This window comes from Orcinus orca, chromosome 8 (assembly GCF_937001465.1).
Source record: "Orcinus orca chromosome 8, mOrcOrc1.1, whole genome shotgun sequence".
NCBI lineage: Eukaryota > Metazoa > Chordata > Mammalia > Artiodactyla > Delphinidae > Orcinus > Orcinus orca.
The window spans coordinates 53,166,548-53,188,155 of NC_064566.1; the positions used below are offsets into that span (position 1 = coordinate 53,166,548).

The following is a 21,608-nucleotide window of genomic DNA, read 5'->3' on the forward strand; positions in this document are numbered from 1 at the left end:
TTTGAGGCTTCTCTCTCTTTTTTCTTGATCAGTCTAGCTAAAGATTTGTCAGTTTAATTGATCTTTCCAAAGAGCCATCTGGTTACACTGATTTCCTCTGTTCTTTTTCTATTTTTTATGTCATTTATTTGTGCTTTAGTGTAAACGTATTTAGCGTATTTTCCTCTAGTATTTCCTCTGAGTTAGTTTGCTCTTCTTTTTCCAGTGTCTTAAGGTGGAAGTTTAGTTTATTAATTTGAGATTTTTTTTCTTGTTTAATATGGGTGAATTATAAGTTTCCCTCTAAGAACTGCTTTAGCTACATCCCACAGTTTTGGTGTGTTGTGTTTTTGTTTCATTCATCTCAAAGTTTTTTATAATTTATCTTCTGATTTCTTTGTTGACCCATGGTTATTAAGAGTATGTTGGTTAATTTCCATGTATCTGCTATTTTTCCAAATTTCTTTTGTCATTTATTTCTAATTTGATTTCATTATGTTCTTAGAACATACTTTGTATGATTTCAACCCCTTTTAATTTATTGGGACTTTTTTAATGACCAAACATATGATCTATCTTAGAGAACATTCCATGTGCATTTGAGAAAAGCATGTATTCTGCTTTTGTTGGTTGGAATGTTTTATAGATTAGGTATCTATTAGGTCAAGTTGGTTTATTGTGTTGTTCAAGTCTCCTTTTCCTTGTTGATCTTCTGCCTAGTTGTTTTATCCATTACTGAAAGTGGGGTATTGAAGTAACCAAGTATTGTTGTTGAACTGTTTATTTTTCCCTTCAATTCTGCAAGTTTTGCTTCATATATTTTGGGACTCTGCTGTTATGTGCATATGTTTATAATTTTATATCTTCCTAATGAAGTCACCCTTTTATCATTATAAAATATCTTTACATCTAGTAACAATTTTTATCTTAAAATCTGTTTTGTGTAGCCTGTATTAGTATAATATAGGCACCCCAGTTCTCTCTTGGTTACCATTTGCATGGAATATCTTCTATCCTTTCCCTTTCAACGTATTTGTGTCTTTAAATAAGAAGTGTGTTTTTGTAGACACAATAGTGTTGGACTTTTTAAAAATACATACAGTACTTCTACTTTCTGCCTTCTGATTGGAGCGTTAATTACATTTAATGCAATTACTAAGGTAGGGTTTACATCTGCCATTTTGTTGTTCTTTCTCACCTTCCATTCCTGCCTTCTTTTGTGTTAAACATGTATTTTCTAATATATTATTTTAATTCTCTTGTTGTCTCTTTTACTGTATATTTTTGAGTTATTTTCTTCATGGTTACTCTGGAGATTACAACTAACATCTTAATTTAAAACTATCTAGTTTAGATTAATACCAACTTAATTTCTCCATCTTTTGGGCAGGCTGGCCTGAGAGAAAAGAGGGGCAGGCCGCACATAGGAATGGTGTGATGGGTTAAATGCTGACCCACAAAATAATATGGACATGTCCTAATCCCTGGAACTTGTGAATGTGACTTTATTTGGAAAAAGTCTTTACAGATATAATTAAGGATCTCAAGATGAAATAATCCTGGATTATCTGGGAGGGCCCTGAATCCTATGACAAGTGTCCTTAAAAGTAAAAGGAACGAGAGACACAGGGAAAGGGGAGAGGCCACGTTAAGGAAGCAGGGACTGGAGTTATGTAGCCGCAAGCCAAGAAACAACTGGAGCCACCACAAGCTGGAAGAGGCAAAGAAGGATTCTCCTTAAGAGTCTTTGAGGGAGTGTAGCCCTAACACCACCTTGATTTTGGACTTCCAGCCTCCAGACCTATGAAAGAATAAATTTCTGCTGTTTTAAGCAAGCTAGTTTATGGCTTAAACTAATACAAACAGTGACCTTCAATCTTTTAGTGCCAGTGGATGGCAGAGTCTGGTCTTCTTATCCGTGAAGCATTTCACTTTACTTGGGGTAGGCTGCAAATCTGACGCTTTTTTCTAATACTTCTGAGAAGGCGGAAGAAATTCTCATTTAATGGGTTATAATGGGATCACTAGGAGGAGAAAAATAGGAATTTCCCCCACCCCTTGGCTTCAACCACAATTTTTATGACAAACTTCTGCCCCGTATATATTCTAAACTTCTTTTGCGTAATCCTGTTTTTCTTCCTTGTAAACTCTTTTTAAGGCTATTTTTCACCACTTATTGCTTAGGGAGTTTTGGTTTGTGTATTTTCAGCTCATATTTTATCATGCATACACACAATTGTATCTCCTACACTTTTTACATAACATTACAATGCCCTTATGCACATTTAAAAAGCACCTTTTCTCATTTCTAAAATACCAAATGATTTTTGAGATTTCTAATTACTTTTGATGAAAACCAATACAAAGTATTTTTCCTCTGATTAAACACACATGATGTATTTCTAAAATTTCCTGTATATGATATAGAAATATATTCTGAGAAAAACATGACTTCACTGTATAAATAAAATTTAAAATATACGCTATAATACTCTTTTATTAGAGGCAGTAAAATGTAGGATTAACAACATTGGAGTTAGACTACTTTCAAACCCCAGCTTAAAACTCAAAACATGTGACCTAGGGCAGGTGACAGAAATCTTGCTTTAGCTCTCTAATCTCCAGCACTGTGGTGAGTGTACACATGAACTGCTTACAACAATGCCTGGCACAGGGACTTCCCTGGTGGCCAGTGGTTAAGAATCCGCCTGCCAATGCAGGGGACAGGGGTTCGAGCCCTGGCCTGGGAAGATCCCACATGCCATGGAGCAACCAAGCCCGTGAGCCACAACTACTGAGCCTGCGCTCTAGAGCCCGTGCTCTGCAACAAGAGGAGCCATGACGATGAGAATCCCGCGCACCTCAATGAAGAGTAGCCCCCACTCGCTGCAAGTAGAGAAAGCCCATGCACAGCAACAAAGACCCAACACAGCCAGAGGAACAAACAAAAAAACAAAAACGAAAAAGAAAAAAAAATAATGATAGGTAGCATTTATTGAACACTTAGGAGACTATTTCAGTTTTCTGCCATACCCCTAGGCGTGAGTGCCAGCTCTCCTAGGGTTTGTGGCATGTAGGTGGAAAAGTCTGAGAAGTGTTATTTACCTCAGTTCTGTATATCTGGTGTCTAGTGATCTGCCTGATGCAGAGTTGAACCTCAGTAAAGGCTTGTGGAAAATCGCTCCTGCTCTCTGTGCTGGAACATCCTTTCTTCCCTCCCTGCCTGGTGAACTCTTATTGGTCCCTCAATACCCAGGCTAAATGTCACCTCCACTGTGAAATATGACTGTCTTCTCTGGCTCCCACAGTCCCTGGACTTCTTCAGACCTAGCACTAAGCCCCTTGATTTGGGGCTTCTGGCCTCTAGAGCTGTGAAAGAACAACTTTCAGTTGTTTTAAGCTAGCCAGTTTGTAGTAATCTGATACAGCAGCCTCAGGAAACTAATACAGCTTGGAAACAGACAAATGTTTTCTGTGAAATTCCACCAGATCTTGGAACCAGGTATTTGGGATTTCTCAATTACTCCCTTCTCAGCAAACACCTGACTGCATACCCTAGGCTCTAGCCATGAGGAACTACTCAACGTTTCAGAATAGGAGACGGTGTGACATACATCTTAGCCAGCTCTGGGATCAGATCCAAAGTGTCTTCAGGCTTCTGAATACCCTAGAAAGATAGTATGCTTACCTTTTATTAAAATATTTTTAGTGCAATTATTATATACCAGGTCCTGCACTGGGCACTATACTTAACATTAATTTACTTAATCCCCACAGCAACCTTGTTACTATTTTACAGATGGGAAAACTAAAGCTGAGAGAGGGAAACTGGCTTGCCTAGGAACATATAACTAGAAGGTGGCAGAGCCAAGATTCCAAAAGTTCCTGATTCCTGTTGTGTCTGACTCTGAAACACTGTGCTCTTTCTGCTAGGTCAGTCCAGGTGGTGGAGAAATCCAGTCTAAGGGGGAAAAAGGCAGATCATTATTCTTCAGAATGACTCAATGATATTTATTACAGAAGCAATTGCTATAAATGCTATCATTATGATCAAGGAGGTGTTCATGGAAGAAGTGGCATTGGAACTGTGCCTTCACTTCAAAAACACATGTCCTGATTCTCTGCGAGGCACCGGGAATCCAGAGATGAATCAGACAAGGTTCTTTTGCTTGAGAAATTCAGTGTGTAAGTTTGTGTGTTTGCAGGAGGGGTATGTGTGGCTGCACATGTGTGTTACAAACTTATTAAAAGACAGTAGAATGCAATAGAATAATCAGGAATGTAGTAGAGGCAAGTTTCCTAACTCAGGGTCCCAGAGTGTATCTGAGAAGCCTTTTGGGATCCCAACCCCAGATGAGATTTGATGGGTAAGTAAACATTAGTCAGGAGGAGAAAAGTAGCAAAGGCTTTTCAAGAACAGCATAAACACCCCACTCACAGAAGTGAAACAGTGTCCCGAGGTGCCTGGCTCAGCCTACCAGTTAGTGGAGTGTGAGGAGGGGCGGGGACTTGTGGGTTGGAACTGGTCGTGGGTGGAGCTGGCAGGACTGCCCGACAAGTTTCTGGTCTTGGTGCATCCTGCGTAGTGGTTTTCTGTCTAACCATAAAGTATTCCTTTTCAATCCTCACACGTTGACAAGAGTCCCTCAGGAAAAGACAACTACAGACCGGCCACCACGACCCAGCTGGCGCCAAATACATCCCCGCCCTCCTAGGGAGGCCGGTTACCATGGCAACTAGGTCAGGGCGGAAGTGGCTCCCAAAACTGACTCTCACTAATCAGGTGACTCTCCTGCCTTCTGCACGTGACACCACAGCCCAGGCGCAAGGTCTACCTAATCAGACTCCGCCCCTCTTTTCCTTTACTGACAACTGACAGCGACCTCGAGCAATGGTCCTTGCGGCTCCCCCAGGAGACCCCGCCCCGTGGTAGTGGAAGAACCAATTAGACTGGGAAAAAATGAAGCAACGCCCCAGGTTTTACCTCCCCTTGACAGACGCAATTTAGGCCATCCCTGGGTTCCTCCGCCCCCAGCCTGTTCCTGCCGGCGATAGACAGACCTTCTGCCCAATAGCGCGTCCCTTTTCTGTGATTGGGTCCCGCCCCCGTGGGAGCTGAACCAATGGGCAAGCCAGGTCTCAGCGAGTGGTGGGGGTTGCACTGCGGTAATATGGCTCTTCCTTAGCCAGCGGCGGTGGCCGGCGGTGGGGTAGAGCGGTTCTGCCTCCCGGGTGGCTGGTTTCTGGGCTTCAGAGGCTCAGCGGGTCGTGACTAGGCTGTGGTGGCGGATGCCGGAGGAGCGCCGGCCCCGCCGCTTGGCGGCTCCCGGGTCAAGATGAGCGCTTCAGCGTCGGTCGGGGGACCGGTCCCCCCGCCGCCCCCGGGCCCGGCCGCCGCGCTGCCTCCCGGTTCTGCCGCGCGGGCCCTGCATGTGGAGCTGCCGTCTCAGCAGGTAACCCCGCGGGCTCGCGGCGCTCGGGAGGGGCCGGGAGGAGGCCCATGAGGGGACCCCGTGGGCGGCGGGCTGACCCTGTACAGGCCGGGAGACCCTGAGAAGTGACTGGGAAGCACTCTGAGGACCGAGGAGGGCTGTCCAGAGGTCTTGGGAGGGTAGGAATCCAGGGATGGCCGAACCTCTGGGGGATCCTCGAGTCCCAGGAGACATCCCGTTACAGGAGATGGGCTGGGAAGAGGCGGGAAGGGACCCAGTGAAACTCCCTGGGGGCCCTCCTGTCCCACTCCGTAGGGAGCTGGGGATTCCCTGGCGCAGACCCTCCCCTTTATCCCTCTTGGGAAGGGACCCGGGGAAGCCCCGGTGTCCCAGGAGAGACGGGGGAAAGCGCTTTTCCTTTCTCAACTCACTGACTTGCTGACAAACCAATTGATACTCTGTGTTGCAGGCGAAGTGAGAAGTCTTTAGGGTTTCCAGCATTTACTTTTAATCTCTCCTTATTATGAAGTACTCCCTTAAACTCTCAAGCAAAATCCTTTGGGACTTTGGGTTTCCTTCCTAATTCTCCGACCCCCAAGGAACGCATTTTAGCAATTTGAGGGGGGGGGTCTACTGCATTCCATCAAATGAGTATCCGTGGAGGCACATTTGCTGTATATATTCATGTCTTCCCCCCATCCTTTAGCAAGGCATAAAGGGTTTCTTGGATCCAACTTGGATCCGTCCACATTGTAAGCGGATAATAAAGAGAGAACACCGAGTTTGGGGACCTGACAAAATTCTTTGTATCACCCACCTATCTGTAGAGTACTTCTTCTTTCCTTCTCTCCCTTGCCTTCTTGCTCTCCCCCAAGAGGAGACTTTGCAGGAACTTTAGCATTAAAGAGGCGGAAAGAAAGTACCTTTCATCTTCCCGCATCCACGAAGAGGACCTAAGAGAAACGGTCAGTCGTTGAGAATTCACCGTGTTGGGTTTGTGCCAAGTGCTCAGCTGGCTGGTAGTTGATTTAACCTCACAACTCTGGGAGGCAGCTGTTTTTATTAGCTCCATTTTGTAGTTCAAGAGACTGAGGCTTACGTTTGTAAAATCGCTTGGCCAAAGCCTTGCCATTAATGAGTGGTGGGGCGGGCTTTCAGAATCCACCCTCTGACTGTAGCCTCAGCACGTGGTTGTTGTGCTGCAGACTTGAACAGTCTTTTCTCCACCATTTCCACACAGGACAGAGTTCTTTCCTACCCTTCCTCCAACTTCCCATCCCTAAGTCTTAGTACTTAGGAAAGAGTCAGATGGAAGAAAGCAGAGGCTGGGGGCAGAGGGGGGATGGGCAATGGGATGGATTTGAATACAGGAAAGTGTGGGGATGTGGGGACCCCTAAAGGGAAGGAGACTGGAGATCAGAGCTACAGTGGTGGCCATGGAGCTGAGTTGTTTGCAGAAGCAAGGGCTTTCTGTGTGGTAGAAGAGGATCTAAAAGACTGGGGTAGCATGGGCCCTGGTTTTGGGGCGCTGTTGGGAAGGGAGTTTGTGGAGGGTATGAGTTTGAGGGTACTGAAGTTTGGATTGTATTTGCAAGGTGCTGGGGGAGAGTGAAAGTCTGGTGGGGGAGACTAGCCTCTGGAGTGAGCATTAATGTGAATTTTCATGTGTGTGGCGGGAGGTGGACTGTGAGAGTGGATACTGGGAGAGGCAATGATGGACACTGTTACAGGCATCCTGGAGAAATCCTAAAGGAGTCAAGAGCCAAGAGGGGTTTAGTTTGGGAGAGCTTTGGGAAAGTGTGGGATTAGGAAAGAGAAAGCATCATTTGTTTCATAGAGCCTGTTCTCTGATAACAGTTCCCAGTTTAACATTGGGGGAAATAATCCAAACAAACTGTCCGTGGAATAAATCCAACTGCATTTGTAAGCGTTTGTCCAAGTTTTGGATTTGTGCCAAGGGATATATAGTGGCTTAAGTGTACGGCTGAATGCTCTGTGATCGCTGAGTATGGTATTTACAGCTTTCTGGGGGTGTCATCCTTCTTGAATTCTTGGAAGGCAGCCTGTATAACAAAAGCACTTTACTTTTGCTCTTGACATTAATTTCGCTTTCTGGGTCAAAATGCTCAAGTTTTTAGGATATAAATATATACCATTTAAAAAAGTAAACATTTTTATTAAAGGGTTATCTGTATACAGTAAAGTATACCAATTATTAGTACACAGCTTGATGAATTGTCACAAAGCAAAGAAAGTTATGGAAGTACTACCCAGATTAAGAAGTACAAAATTATTACCGTCCCAGAAGTCCCCCTCATGTTCTCTCCCATCTCTACTTTTTCTTTGTCTCCAGAGGAACCACTATTCTGATTTCTAACATAAGAGAAAAGTTTTTGACTGTTCTTGAACTGTATATAAATGGAATCACGCAAAATGTATTCTTCTTTTGCTCAATATTGGTTATGAGAATCAGAGAATGTGTGTGTATAAAACTTTTTTCTTTTAGCATTAATTTGTTGTCTTTTTTTTGCCTGTGGCTTTTGCAGAATTTCAAATGTTTGGATAAATTGGAAATCCAGTTAACTTTCTTTTGAATAACACTTTGAAAATTGTGTCACTTTAATAGATTCCATGCTATTTGATAAGATGTCAATATTTCTAAACAGGTAAACAAACCTTGTTGATTTAGGATTTCTACGATAAAGTTGATTATTTCAAAGCATAGATTCAGTGGTTTCTCCCCGCCACCTCCAGCCTGTTTCTAAGGTAGGGTTTTTCAACTTCAGCACTGTTGACATTTTGGGTGGGTAGGTGGGTCTGTAAGATGTTTTGTCACCTCCATGGCCTCTACTCACAGTATACAGCAGCACCATCTCAGGCCTGACAGTCAAAAATGTCTTTAGATGTTGCCAAATGTCTCTTAGGGGGCAAAATAACTTCTGGTTGAGAACCACAGTTCTAAGGTATATTTTTGTTTTAGGATAGAGAGTACCCCTGCTATTATTTACTCATTTATTCCAGTCTTCATTAAGTCCCATTGATTCTAGTGGCTGTATTGTTTAAAATATTAATTTACTGTATATTAGTTCCAAAAGTATTGGACTCCCCCCTACCCCCAATCTGCCTCCAGAAAAAGATTTATTTTGTTTTGGCTCAAAGAAAGCCCACAAAACTGTAAGACCTAACTTATTTTTCTTATTTTAATCCACTTTTCTTAAAGAAAAAATTCAGTTAACACTGCATAACTCCTGAACCTTTACATTTATGAGTGTTAACTACAGTCCATAATATTATAGCTACTTGATTATGTCAAATGGGACTACTACTTAATTTTGCCTCCTTTTGCTTCTGTAGGATTTTGCTTTACCTGTAATTAAAGCCTGAACTGGTCACACATTTTTTTGTTTTTTGTTTTTTTTTTTTTGCGGTACGCGGGCCTCTCACTGTTGTGGCCTCTCCCGTTGCGGAGCACAGGCTCCGGACGCGCAGGCTCAGCGGCCATGGCTCACAGGCCCAGCCGCTCCGCGACATGTGGGATCCTCCCGGACCGGGGCACGAACCCGTGTCCCCTGCGTCGGCAGGCGGACTCTCAACCACTGCGCCACCAGGGAAGCCCTGGTCACACATTTTGAAGATTGTTTTTGCTCTTTAATTTTTGGTTGAGGTTTGTAATTAACTAGTGAATATAAGCTCATCTGAAGAATAACTTCCTTCACATTAGGCATTTTGAAATAAAAATTTGTGTTTTGTAGTTGAGGTATTTATTATGTCCTTAAAAGTTTTAGAGCATTTCTTTCCTTCCCAAAGGCTTCCTCCTTTGAGTATAACCTAACTACATTTCTCAGATACTCAGAGCTGGGGAGGCTTTTTAGTGATTTTTTAGTGACCGTTTTTGGGTCACTACATACATAAACACATAGTTTTGCATGCAGTTATAGTCCTAACCTAGTTTAATCACTTCCATTTAAAAAATTTTACAATTCATTATTATTTTTCTTAGACAGTTGTCATCAGTATACATACACCTGCCACATTTTTGTATAATAATGTTTAGTTATGTTTGTTTAACCCCCATTGGTAGACTTTTGGACTGTTTCCAGTTTTTCTGTGTTATTTTGTTGCAATGAATATCCATATACAGGTATCTTTGAAATCATTCACTCAAAGGATGTTTACACATACACATGTATACATATATACACATATACACACACACACATATAACCTACATACACATATACATATTTTTTGTTATTTAAATTTGTATTTCTTTAGTTATCAGTTATGTTTTAGTAGCTTCATTTATTGTATGCCAAACACTGTGCAAAGTATATGAACTCTATCCTTACACAACCCTACGAGTTTCAATATTTTTGCATAGATTTTTATAGCATTTTCATTTCTTTTGTGACTTGCTTGTTCATGTCCCTGGCATTAATTTTTCTGATTACTTGCTCATGTTTTTTATTCATTTAAAGAGCATTTTTCTTGTCTTTTTATGGGAGGAGGTAGGGAATATTAGTGCTGTTAACCTTTATCTCCCTTGAATTTTTAAAAATAGACTTTGTTTTTTATTTTATTTTATTTTTCCTTTTGGCTGTGCACACAGCTTGTGGGATATTAATTCCCCAACCAGGGATTGAACCCGGGCCCCCAGCAGCGAAAGCGCAGAGTCCTAACCACTGGACCGCCAGGGAATTCCCTAGACTTTAATTTTTAGAACAATTTTAGATTTACAGACAAATTGAGAGGATAGTACAGAAAGTTCCCATATACTCTATACCCATTTTCCCCTATTTTTAACATCTTCGTTAGTATGGTACATTTGTTACAATTGATGAATCAGTACTGATACATTATTATTAACTAAAGTCTATATTTTATTCAGATTTCCTTCATTTAAAAAATTGTGGTAAGATATACATAATATAAAATTTGCCATTTTAAATCATTTTTAAGTATAATTCAGTGGCATTAGGTACATCCTCAATGTTGTGCAACCATCATTACTATCCATTTCTGGAATTTTTCAGCATCTCAAACAGAAACCATACTCATTAAACAACTCCCCATTCTTCCTTCCCCCAGCTCCTGGTAAACTCTGTTCTACTTTATGTCTCTATGACTTTGCTTATTCTACCTTCTTCTTATAAGGGAATCATACAATATTTGCCCTTTTGTGTCTGGCTTATTTCATTCAACATAATGTTTTCAACATTCATCCATGTTATAGCATGTATCAGACTTTCATTTCTTTTTAAGGCTGAATAATATTCCATTGTGTTTATATACTACATTTTGTTTGTTCATTCATCTGTTGATGGATCCTTAGTGTTTACGTAATATACTTTTTCAGGATCCCATTGTGCACATCACGTTATATTTTGTTCACCTATCTCCTTAACCTCCTCTTGGTCGTAACAGTTCCTCAGACTTTCCTTCTTTTTGATGACCTTTATCGTTTTGAGTACTTCTCAGGTATTCTGTAGGATGTCCCTCTATTGGAATTTGTCTGGTGTTTTTGTTTTTTTCCTGATGATTAGATTGGGGTTATGGGTTTTTGGGAGAAAGGCTGGAGAAGTAAAGTGCCATTTTCATCCTGTCATATCAAGTGTGCATACTGTTAACATGACTTATCACTATTGATGTTAACCTTCATCATCACCAGTGCAGTTGTGTTTGTCAGGTTCCTCTGCTGTAAGGTTACTTTCTCCCGCTCATCCCTCCATCCCTCCTTCCTCTTTGGGAGGAAGTTGCTTTGTACAGTCCACACTGAAGGAGTGGGGATTGATACTCCCCCTCCTTGAGGGCAGAGTATCTACATAAATTACTTGGAATTCTTCTGCATAGGAGAGTTCTATCAGTAACCACTTCCTTTTACAGATGAGGAATCTAAGGTCTGGGTAACTTTCTCAAAGTCACAAAGGGTGTCATCACAGGGACTGCAGTTTAGGTCTTTGATTCCCACTTTCCATAGATACCTATTCTTTTCAGAGTCTGGTGAAAAACAAAAGCTTTAAGTTATCTCAAGGTTCGAGACCATCACGCTTTTTATTTTATTTCCCACAGCACCTTTACATAGCACTGTGCTGATTACGTAGTAGGAACTCAGTACGTTTTTTGTTTTAAAATTTTATTTGTATATGGATCATTCCTTTGAAGAACTTAACAGCCTAAAGAGAGGAAGGAAATGGGATTGAAACACATATAAGAAAAAAATGGTAGAAGCACAAAAGCTTTCTAAAACTTAATTTAGCTGTATAGGATATATATTTTTCCTTTACATGTTTCTGTTTATTAGATGTCTTACTTCTGTCAGTCTGATTTAATCATCTTTTTATTATGTGTTTAAAAGATTTGTTTTGTTGGCAAGGCCACTGAAGGCAGAGAGAAGGCTGTATCTTATTGGAAACATGTGCCCCGTGCAATGTTATGTATATTTATTCCTTCCACAAATATTTGTTGAGCCCCTTCCTTGTGACTCTAATAAGAAAATAGTGTATAGCTGTGTTGTATAGCTATACAGTAAAATGATAGCAATTTTTGAGCTGTTTTGGTTCTTGTAAACAGATCGGTGTGAGGAAGCTTCAGAAACAAAGAAGATATCAGCATCCTAAAATCATTATTTTTACGTGATAAAATGCCATTAGGAATTTAAGGTTTTTCAATTTTTGTGTGTGTGTGTGAAAATGTTTAGTTTTCCTTTGAAAGGAAAAGCTATGTTCTTATTCAGTGTTAACTTTAAAATTTCTCTACTGGGTCACAGTTCTTAACTTTGCGGCAGAAAATTCAGAAGTGAAACCGACTGGAAATAGAGCCAGAGAAGAATTGAAACTAGTAAGTTAGGCCTGAGTGAGTAGTAAAATGAAAAAAAAAAGAATTAGGTTTTCATATTTTCCAAATGTATATTTTTGATAATCTGTGTATTTTCATCAGTAGACATATTACTACTGGGGGAAAAAATACTTGTCATTTTTAATGTGCTTGAATGAGTGCAGATACAAACTAGGGATGTTTTAGAAAAATTAGACAGATCTATATTAAGAGAGGGGTTGAAACATTTTTAGGTTTTATACTTTGTTTTAGGTTTAATGGCATCAGTAACTTCTCAGTTAAAGTTTTTAAATGTCTTGTATCTTAGGAGTTGTGTTCTTAGATTATACATGTAGAGGAGCACGTGGAGAATGGAAACTTGACATTGGAATTTTTTCCAAAACCTATTTCATAGTATACTTTTTGGTTTAATATTATATACCCTTGTTTTCCATCTTATTTTAAGATGGAAGCATGAATTTTGAATCATAGAATTTTATAGATGCAAATTCTGAAGCCCTCAGAGGTGAAACTATTCTCCTGGCCAGAGACTTGGTCCCTCTGTTTATTTCCACCCGCAGGGAGTCAGTAAAGAGTATTAATTTAACAAATGTGAATTGAGTGCCCTGCTCTTCCTGCTGGTGGCAAAGACCTGACCAGATCCTGCGTCTCTCATGAGCATTTATTTCACTGTGCTTGGCTTGGAGTTTTGAGAATTTGTTTCTTAAACTTATCTCTGGGCTTTGACACATTATCCCTACAACTTTGGGGATTTTAGGCTAGAATTAAAATGTAGGAGAGACTGTATTTTAAACTTCTCTTTTCAGGCTGAGCTGTCAGACTCCATCCCCTTTCCGCCTGCTATGGTATGTATTAGTGAAACTTTGGAATGTCCCTGTGTAATGTGAGTGATCAGTCTTCCTGTTTTGTTCCTGTCTATCCTTTTTTGAATATCCCACTTAAGAAGTCCTGATTCTTTACCGCTTCACATTTCTGAAACAGCAGCCATCTGGTGATTGTGGGGTTTTTCATGTGAGGAATTTTATTTGTGTAATGTTTGATGCTGATTGCCATAGATGTCATTTACTAGTAATGTTATCAGTCATTGAAAAACTGGAGTCAAGTGCATTTATTGGTTGAGAAGCTGAGAAAGCTGAGTATTAGAACCCAGCAATTAGGAATCTCTGTTTGCTGGTCCACTGAAATATCTGGTACTTTTTCCCCAGCATGGTTTTTAGAATGTCCTACAAGATGCAGTCAGGCTTTTTTGAAAATAATGAGGAAAACAAGGAAGCTGAAACTGACAGCTGCCTTTGGCTTTTGTCAGTAGATTCCTGGGTAAGAAAAAAAGAGAAGATACAAATGAGTGAAAGTGGAAATCAGACTTTTATGGTCTATTTTTTTCCTGGAAAAACTTGGATCTCTTTTAACATAACTATATTTTTTTGACTAAGGGCTTAACTGTGAGCTACATGTGTTCATGTTAACCTATGTCAAAACTAGTTCTAAGTGCAGAAGTGGAAGAAACTGACTGAGTAATCCGTTTATTCAACAGATATTTATAAAGTACCTCCTTTGATTTATGTTAAGCACAGGATTAGCAACTTTATGTCTTGTTTCCTCCAACCTACTTAAGTCTTTCAGAGGATATGAATTATTTCCCGTCACAATTCCAGTCTTTTTTTTTTTGTATAAGAGCTAATACAGGAAAACTACACTTTATTTTTTTAACACAACATGAAACTAATTTAGGAGTATGAAAAAGCTGTGTTTTTAGTCTCGCGGCATGTGGGATCTTAGTTCCCCGACCAGGGATTGAACATGTGACCCCTGCAAAGGAAGTTTGGAGTCTTAACCACTGGACCACCAGGGAAGTCCCTAAAATATTAATATAAGGGTATATATGAAAAGCAGCAACATGGGAAGGACTTTCTAATTTTTCAATCTGAAAATAGATCAGAAAGCAAGATAGGCAGGTAGGCTGCAGGGTGCTCATTTCAGGTATCGGATATTTTACAGGACTGTACTCATTACAGGATGGAGTTGGTCCCATCACAGAACTGTACATATAGTAGGTATTTCAAGCTTGTTTTAATGAATTGACTAAATGGAGTTTTTCCTACATGCAAGGTATTTAATATAAATATAAAAATAAAGAACAGTTGTCCCAGTGCCCTTGACTGACTGGTTTACATTTGATATTCCTTTATTTCTACCAAAAGAAATCAGTCTGATTATTATATGGGGACACTAGAATTGCAGAATTTCTTAATTGTACATTAGCTGCATTTTTGATATTTTATAAACTTGGATGTTTTAAAACTACCTGCAAATTACTAAAAATCGTTGCGCACTATTACTACCTTGTATTTTCAAGAATAGGTTACCTTATCAATGCCCTCTTCAATGAGCTAGCAAAATATGCAGTGCATTTTAGATATTATATCAAAAATAAAGACAAAATAAGTTGGTACTTAGAAGTAAACATAAAATCTGTTAAAAATGGAAAAATTTAATTAATTGATACTAAATTTCTGATGTGTACCAAATACTGCGTTAGACTCTGGTGTACTTCTTTCTCTAACTTCTCTTATTGTTGGAGTACCAGAATATCTTTGAATACGGTTTTATAATTTCTTAAAAGCAAATAATTTTTTCTTTTCTTTTTTTTTCCTTTAATATTTATTTATTTGCTTGCGCCAGGTCTAAGCTGTGGCACGTGGTGGGCTCCTTAGTTGTGGCATGTGAACTCTTAGTTGTGGCATGCATGTGAGATCTAGTTCCCTGACCAGGGATCAAACCCGGGCCTCCTGCATTGGGAGCGCGGAGTCTTAACCGCTGCACCACTAGGGAAGTCTCTGTCCCTAACATTTTCATTCCACAAATATTGTGCTCAACTCTGTTCTACACTATCATTTGTTTAACAGTTTGTGGTTTTTTTTGCATTTCTACCATGTATACCACAGTGGTGAAGAATATGTTTTCTAGAGCCTGATGCTTGGGTTCAAATCCGGTTCCATTATTTCCTAGTTGGCAGTCTGGAAGTTACTTAATCTCCCTATGTCTCAGGGAGGCTCAGATCAAATGGGCATTATAGCACCTACCTTGTAGGGTTGTTGAAAGAATTATGTGGATCATAAATTTGCCTAAAAAGGTGCTTGGTACATAGTAACTGCTCAATGCTCACTAAATGTCTGCTCTTGCTACTATCATTACTACTACTACTGCTGCAGTTTGTCAGGCTCCGAGGATACGATAAATAAGGCACTGTCCTTGCCCTGGAGGGATTTATAATCTAATGGTTAAGGCAGCTATGTCAGCAGACCATTTTAGTGTAATATAAGAGATGGTTTGAACTAAATACTGAGGTGGGAAAGAGAAGGAAAAGCATTCTAGCAGAGGGACCAGCTTGAGCAAAAAGGTAAGTAGGTGTAAAAGCAAATGGCAGATAATTATGTGAGGCTGGAGTTTAAGGATCTTGGAGGAGGATGGTGGAAACAAACGAGCTGGAGAGGTATAGTTTGGGATTAGATTATGGAGGGCCATGTGTGCCATGGTTTGGAATTTGGACGTTATCCTGGAGGTAGAGGGGAGGACTGTCTTTTTTTTTTAATAGACTTTATTTTTTAGGGCAATTTTAAGTTCATAGCAAAATTGAGCAGAAGGTACAGAGATTTTCCAAGTACTTTCTGCCCCTGTACGTACATAGCCTCCCCCATTAGCAGCACCCCACACCACAGTCATACGTTTGTTACAGTTGATGAACTACGCTGACACATCATCATCAGCCAGAGTTCACAGTTTACATTAGGGTTTACTCTTGGTGTTATACATTCTCTGGTTTTGAACATATGTATGATGACATGTGTTCACCAATATAGTATCACGCAGAGTAGCATCACTGCCCTAAAAATGCCTTGCGCTATACCTACACCCTGCGCTACATCTACAGCTCCCTCCCCACTAGCCATGGATGAAAATTGTTCCACATCCTTGTTAGCGTTCGGTGTGGTCAGTATTCTGGATTTTGGCTATTTTAATAGGTGTGTAGTGGTATCTTGTTTGTTTTAGTTTGCATTTCCCTAATGAAAAATGATGTGGAACATCTTTTCATATGCTTATTTGCTGTCTGTATATCTTATTTGGTGAGGTGTCTGTTAAGGTCTTTGGCCCATTTTTCAATCAGGTGGTTTTGTTTTTCTGTTGTTGAGTTAAGAGTTCTTTGTATATTTTAGGTAACAGTCCTTTGTCAGATGTGTTTTTTGCATATATTTTCCCCCATGGCTTGTTTTCTCATTCTCTTGACATTGTCTTTCAGAGAGCAGAAGTTTTAAATTTTAACGAAGTCTAGTTTATCAATTATTTCTTTCATGGAGAGTGTGTTTGCTGTTGTATCTAAAAAGTAGTTGCCATTCCCAAGGTCACCTAGATTTCTTCTATGAATTTTATAGTTTCGCGTTTTTACATTTAGGTCTGTGGTCCATTTTGAGTTGGGTTTTGTGAAGGGGTAAGGTTTGTGTCTAGATTCTTCTTTTGTGTGTGGAGGTCCAGTTGTTCCAGCACCATTTGTTGAAAGACTATCTTTGCTCTACACCTACACCTTGCGCTACATCTACAACTTCCTCCCCACCAGGAGTGAATGAAAATTGCTCCACATCCTTGTTAGCATTTGGTGTTGTCAGTATTCTGGATTTTGGCTATTTTAATAGGTGTGTAGTATTGCCTTTGCTCCTCTGTCAAAGATCAGTTGACTATACTTATGTGGTATAAGTTTCTGAGCTCTCTATTCTGTTCCTTTGATTTACTTGTTTATTCCGTTTGTCAGTATCCACAGAATAGCTTGCTGGAATTTTGATAGGGATTGCACTGAATCTATAGATTAAGTTGGAAGGAATTGACATCTTAACAATATTGCATCTTCCTATCCATGAATATGGATTTTCTCCATTTATTTAGTTCTTCTTTGATATCTTTCATTAGAGTTGTATAGTTTTCCTCATGTAGATCTTGTTCATATTTATACCTAAGGATTTCATTTTGGGGGAGTATAATGTAAACGATATTATGTTTTTAAATGCAAATTCCCTTTGTTCATTGCTGGTATATAGGAAAGCAATGGGCTTTTGTAAATTTACCTCGTACCCTGCAACCTTGCGATAATTGCTTAGTTACAGGAGTTTGTGGTTGATTTTCTCAGATTTTCTACATAGATGATCATGTTATCTGTTGAACAAAGACAGTTTTATTTCTTCCTTCTCAATCTCTATACCTTTTTTTTTTTGGCGGTCTCTCACTGTTGTGGCCTCTCCCGTTGCGGAGCACAGGCTCTGGATGCACAGACTCAGTGGCCATGGCTCACGGGCCCAGCCGCTCCGCGGCATGTGGGATCTTCCCGGACAGGGGCACGAACCCGTGTCCCCTGCATCGGCAGGCGGACTCTCAATCACTGCGCCACCAGGGAAGCCCAATCTCTATACCTTTTATATCTTTTCTTGTCTTATTGCTAGTACAAGCTAGTACTTATTTTTCTTTTCTTTTTTAAACTTTTTGTTTAGAAAGAATTACAAGCTTATTGAAAAATTGCAAAAATAAAACATGTACAAGAATACCTTTCTACCCTTTACCCAGGGTCATCTATTGTTAACATTCCATTTGCCTTGTCATTTGCAAGCTATCTCTTCCTAGGTCTATACAGATATAGATAAGTTTTTTTTGTGTGTGAATCATTTGAAGTTAAGTTACATACATCCTGACCTTTTATCCTTAAATACTTGAGTATGTATTTCCTAGAAGAGGTATGTTCTCTTTTATATCTGCAGTATAGTTATCAGTTTCAGTAAATTAACATTGATATAATGCTTTTATCTAATCTGTGGTTCACAATCTGTCAGTTGATCCCATAATGTCCTTTATAGAACATTTCTTTTCTCCAGTTCGTGATCCATTCTAGAGTCAGGTATTGCATTTAGTGGTTTTATCTCTTCTTTAAGGTAGAACATTTCTGCAGCTTTTCTTTGTCTCTTTTTTTAAGGTCAGTGTCATTATACAGATAGACCCCTTCCTCCCTTTTTGAAATAGACTATTCTTCATTTTCTGTTTATCTGATATTTCCTCATGATTAGATTCAGATTATGCATTCTCTCAATTGGAATTTCTTTTTCTTTTTTTTCATTTTTTTGGCCATGCCGCATGGCACGTGGGATCTTAGTTCCCCAAACAGGGGTTGAACCCGCACCCCCTGCATTGGAAGCTTGGAGTCTGAACCACTGGAACACCAGGGAAGTCCCTTCAATTGGAATTTCATGTGTGGTGATGTGTCCTTCATAGGGTATCACTTCTGGAGGCACATGATGTCCATTTGTCCCTTACTGGTGATGTTTATTTTGGTCACTCGGTCAAGATATTATCTGATTTTTCAACTATATAACTCTGTATGTGTGTGTCTGCCCTTGAAACTAACTAATAAACAGTCTGTAGGGAGACACTTTGAGATCATGAATATATCCTGCTTCCCCCGCTGCACCCCCGCCCCAGATTTATCATCCATTGATGATTTTTTTTTAAATTATTTATTTGGCTGCGCTGGATCTTAGTTGTGGCACACGGGATCTTTAGTTGCGTCATACGAACACTTAGTTGCGGCGTGTGGGATCTAGTTCCCCAACCAGGGATGAACCTGGGCCCCTGCATTGGGAGTGTGGAGTCTGAGCCACTGGACTACGAGGGAAGTCCCCATTGATGATTTTTGTCTGAGGTAATCTTGGCTATCATTGTGGTAAAATTATGATTTCCAAGCTCTTAACACTCCCTCCACATTTATCAGTCTGCCCTTGGCATTGTACTGTGAGAGTAGGAAGATAGTTTTGAGAAGAGACTGGCGGTGAGAAGAGTCATTGAGAAGGTGGTGGGGAGAAGGCTGCTGATGAAGTTTCTAAATAAGGGGAGACTGAGGCCTAAGCTGTGAGGCAGTGTGAGATATTCATTCATTCATCATTCCTTTATTCCTTCAGCAAACATTTATTGAATATCCATGTGGCTGTGCTTGGGATAAATAGATGGTTTTGGTTCTTAAGGAGTTTATAGTCACTGGAGGCTACAGAAAGGCCGAGAGTGGTGACAAAGTAGAAGTGCTATTAAGAGGTATATATAAAATATAACTTTAATGTGTATGTTAAATATAACATATACATAAGGCTGCTGTCTTATGGCACTGTGAAATATCTAATCTTGTCCATGGTTTACTCATTGGTTCACCCATCAAACACTTACTGAGTATCTACTTTGTGTCAGGTGCTAAGTGCTATGGGTAAAAAGAGGAATGAAACTTGGTTTCTTTATTTAAGGCTCACCCCTCTTTTGGGGGTACACAGGCATATAAACATAGTTGATAAAGCATGATTGTGAGCATGATTGTGGTAAGTACTGTGATGGTGGCATGTATATAGCATAGTCATGGCACAGAGGGGAGAAGTTATCATCTTGGTTTAGGGTAGTGGATGGGGCAGGGTGGTCAGGAAGGATGTCTCAAAAGTGGAGATTCTGAGTTGGGTCATGAGGAATGATTTGACATTTGTCTGCTTAATTGTAGGTACTCATTTTAGTCCAACTTTGTGATTACCATTTGCTGTCATATTTTCCTCCAGTCAAGATTCTTGGCTCATTTTCACACACTACTGCAGAAATATCCTTTAAAAATGATTCATGAATGAATTTTCCACTCTTACCCTTTTATCTTTTGTCATGCTGCCTTGTGTCTTTAAAACTATTCTCATAGTATTTTTAGCCACAGTAGTTAGAACCATCTCCCCCACTTAACAGTGAGAGAATCAAGGCCCAGAAAAGAACAATGAATACCCAGCTATTTTGGTTCTAAATTTGGAGCTTTTCCCACTATCTTAGTCTGTTTGCTTCTTGGATTTAAAGCACAGTTTTCCAGTTTCACCTTTGTCTCTACCTTCACAAACCTGTATAGCTCCGGTTAGGTGGATAGATTTTGAACCTACGGGTAAACTGACCACTAAAAGCTGAGGCAACCTGTAGGGTAATAATTGTTACATTATTGAACTACCTTATGCGCTAGCACTGTGTCTAAGTGCTTTGCAGTTCTTCCCTTTACTCTTCATTCATTGCAACTCTGTGAGGTAGAAGCTGTTATTAGCTCCATTTTACAGATGAGGTGTCTGAAGGTTAGGGAGATTAGTTACATACCCAAGGGAAATAGCAGAGCTGGGACTCAAACCTAAGTTGGCTAAGTTTATACCACAACACAAAACCAATGTTTGGTATAACTGGAATAAATAGCTCACAATCTGATTTTGTTCTGAAGCACATGCCCTTTGTTTTTTCTCAGGTTGATTTAATTGAACTCAGTTTGTAGCTGGGAGTCTCTGGAACTGTTTACCCTAGTGCTGCAGTGTACTGGCTGTTGCACAGGAGTTAGTCCTCATGTTGTGGGTGGCTTAATCTGCCTCTTCATCTATTTCTTTCGTGGCTGAGCATCTATAAAAGTCCCATATTATTGGTTCTTAAAAAAGTCAAAAATTCTTGGTGCAGATGTGGAAATGGGGCAGAGACCAGGGCTCTTAATTTTATTGAATTTATGTAGGAGAGGTAGTCAGAGGTATTTAGTCTCCTATTTCATTGTGTAGTTCCTGGCACATCATGGGTACTCCAGAAATGTTGAAATACTTTGGTTTGTTAGGGTACAATGTATAGGAGAGAATTATGAAGACATGAGGATGTTTGTGAATGTTGCGAGCTTATTGAGACAGATTGGGATTGAAGATGGTACTGGAAAGTAGATTTAGGGCCTTTGGATTTATTTAGTAAAGCTTGATTGTAGTGGGAGGACCTTATTAGATAAAGGCAACCTGGGTATTTCTGGGGCAAAGAGAAGGCGGGGGGTAATGGGAAAGAAATAATGGAAATGAAGACACAAAGATTCTAATTTTGCTAATCTTGGTAGGTTTTAAAAATAGAGTCTCCCTGAAATCAGTATGTTAACATTTAATGCATAATGGGGAATATCCTGGTGGTCCAGTGGTTAGGACTCTGTGCTTCCACTGCAGGGGGCACGGATTCAATCCTTGGTCAGGGAACTAAGATCCAGCAATGCCATGCGGCTTAGCAGGGCCCCCCACCATCCCTACCCCCGCAAGCAGCCAAATGCATAATGGCTTGTACTTGTTTAAGGAATTGTTTAGAGATTACTATTTGTGAGCTCTTGTTTGCAGAAGAGGAAGTTGATATGTGTATAAGAGAAGAAAGCTGGTTTTTACAGTATAAACAACAATAGCTTTAGGGAAGTGAATGAAGAGTGTGGAGAGGAAGAAACATATGCCAGAGATAACTGTGAAGAAAGGATTGATGGGCTGGGTGGCTGAT

At 40.0% G+C, this 21,608-nt stretch overlaps 1 protein-coding gene across 7 annotated transcripts in view; it reads left to right on the forward strand.

The window, feature by feature from the left end:
• The window catches only part of UVRAG (UV radiation resistance associated), a 373,872-nt gene that overhangs the window by 39,008 nt on the left and 313,256 nt on the right, over positions 1-21,608 (forward strand). The window contains exon 1 of one of the 7 annotated variants that reach the window (XM_004279810.3): positions 2,922-5,432. The exons of the other annotated variants lie outside the window; for them this stretch is intronic. Coding sequence (XP_004279858.1) covers positions 5,316-5,432 — 117 coding nt within the window. The 5' untranslated portion in view covers positions 2,922-5,315. Of the gene's footprint in view, positions 1-2,921; positions 5,433-21,608 lie in introns of those variants that run through there. 7 annotated transcript variants of the gene reach the window in all.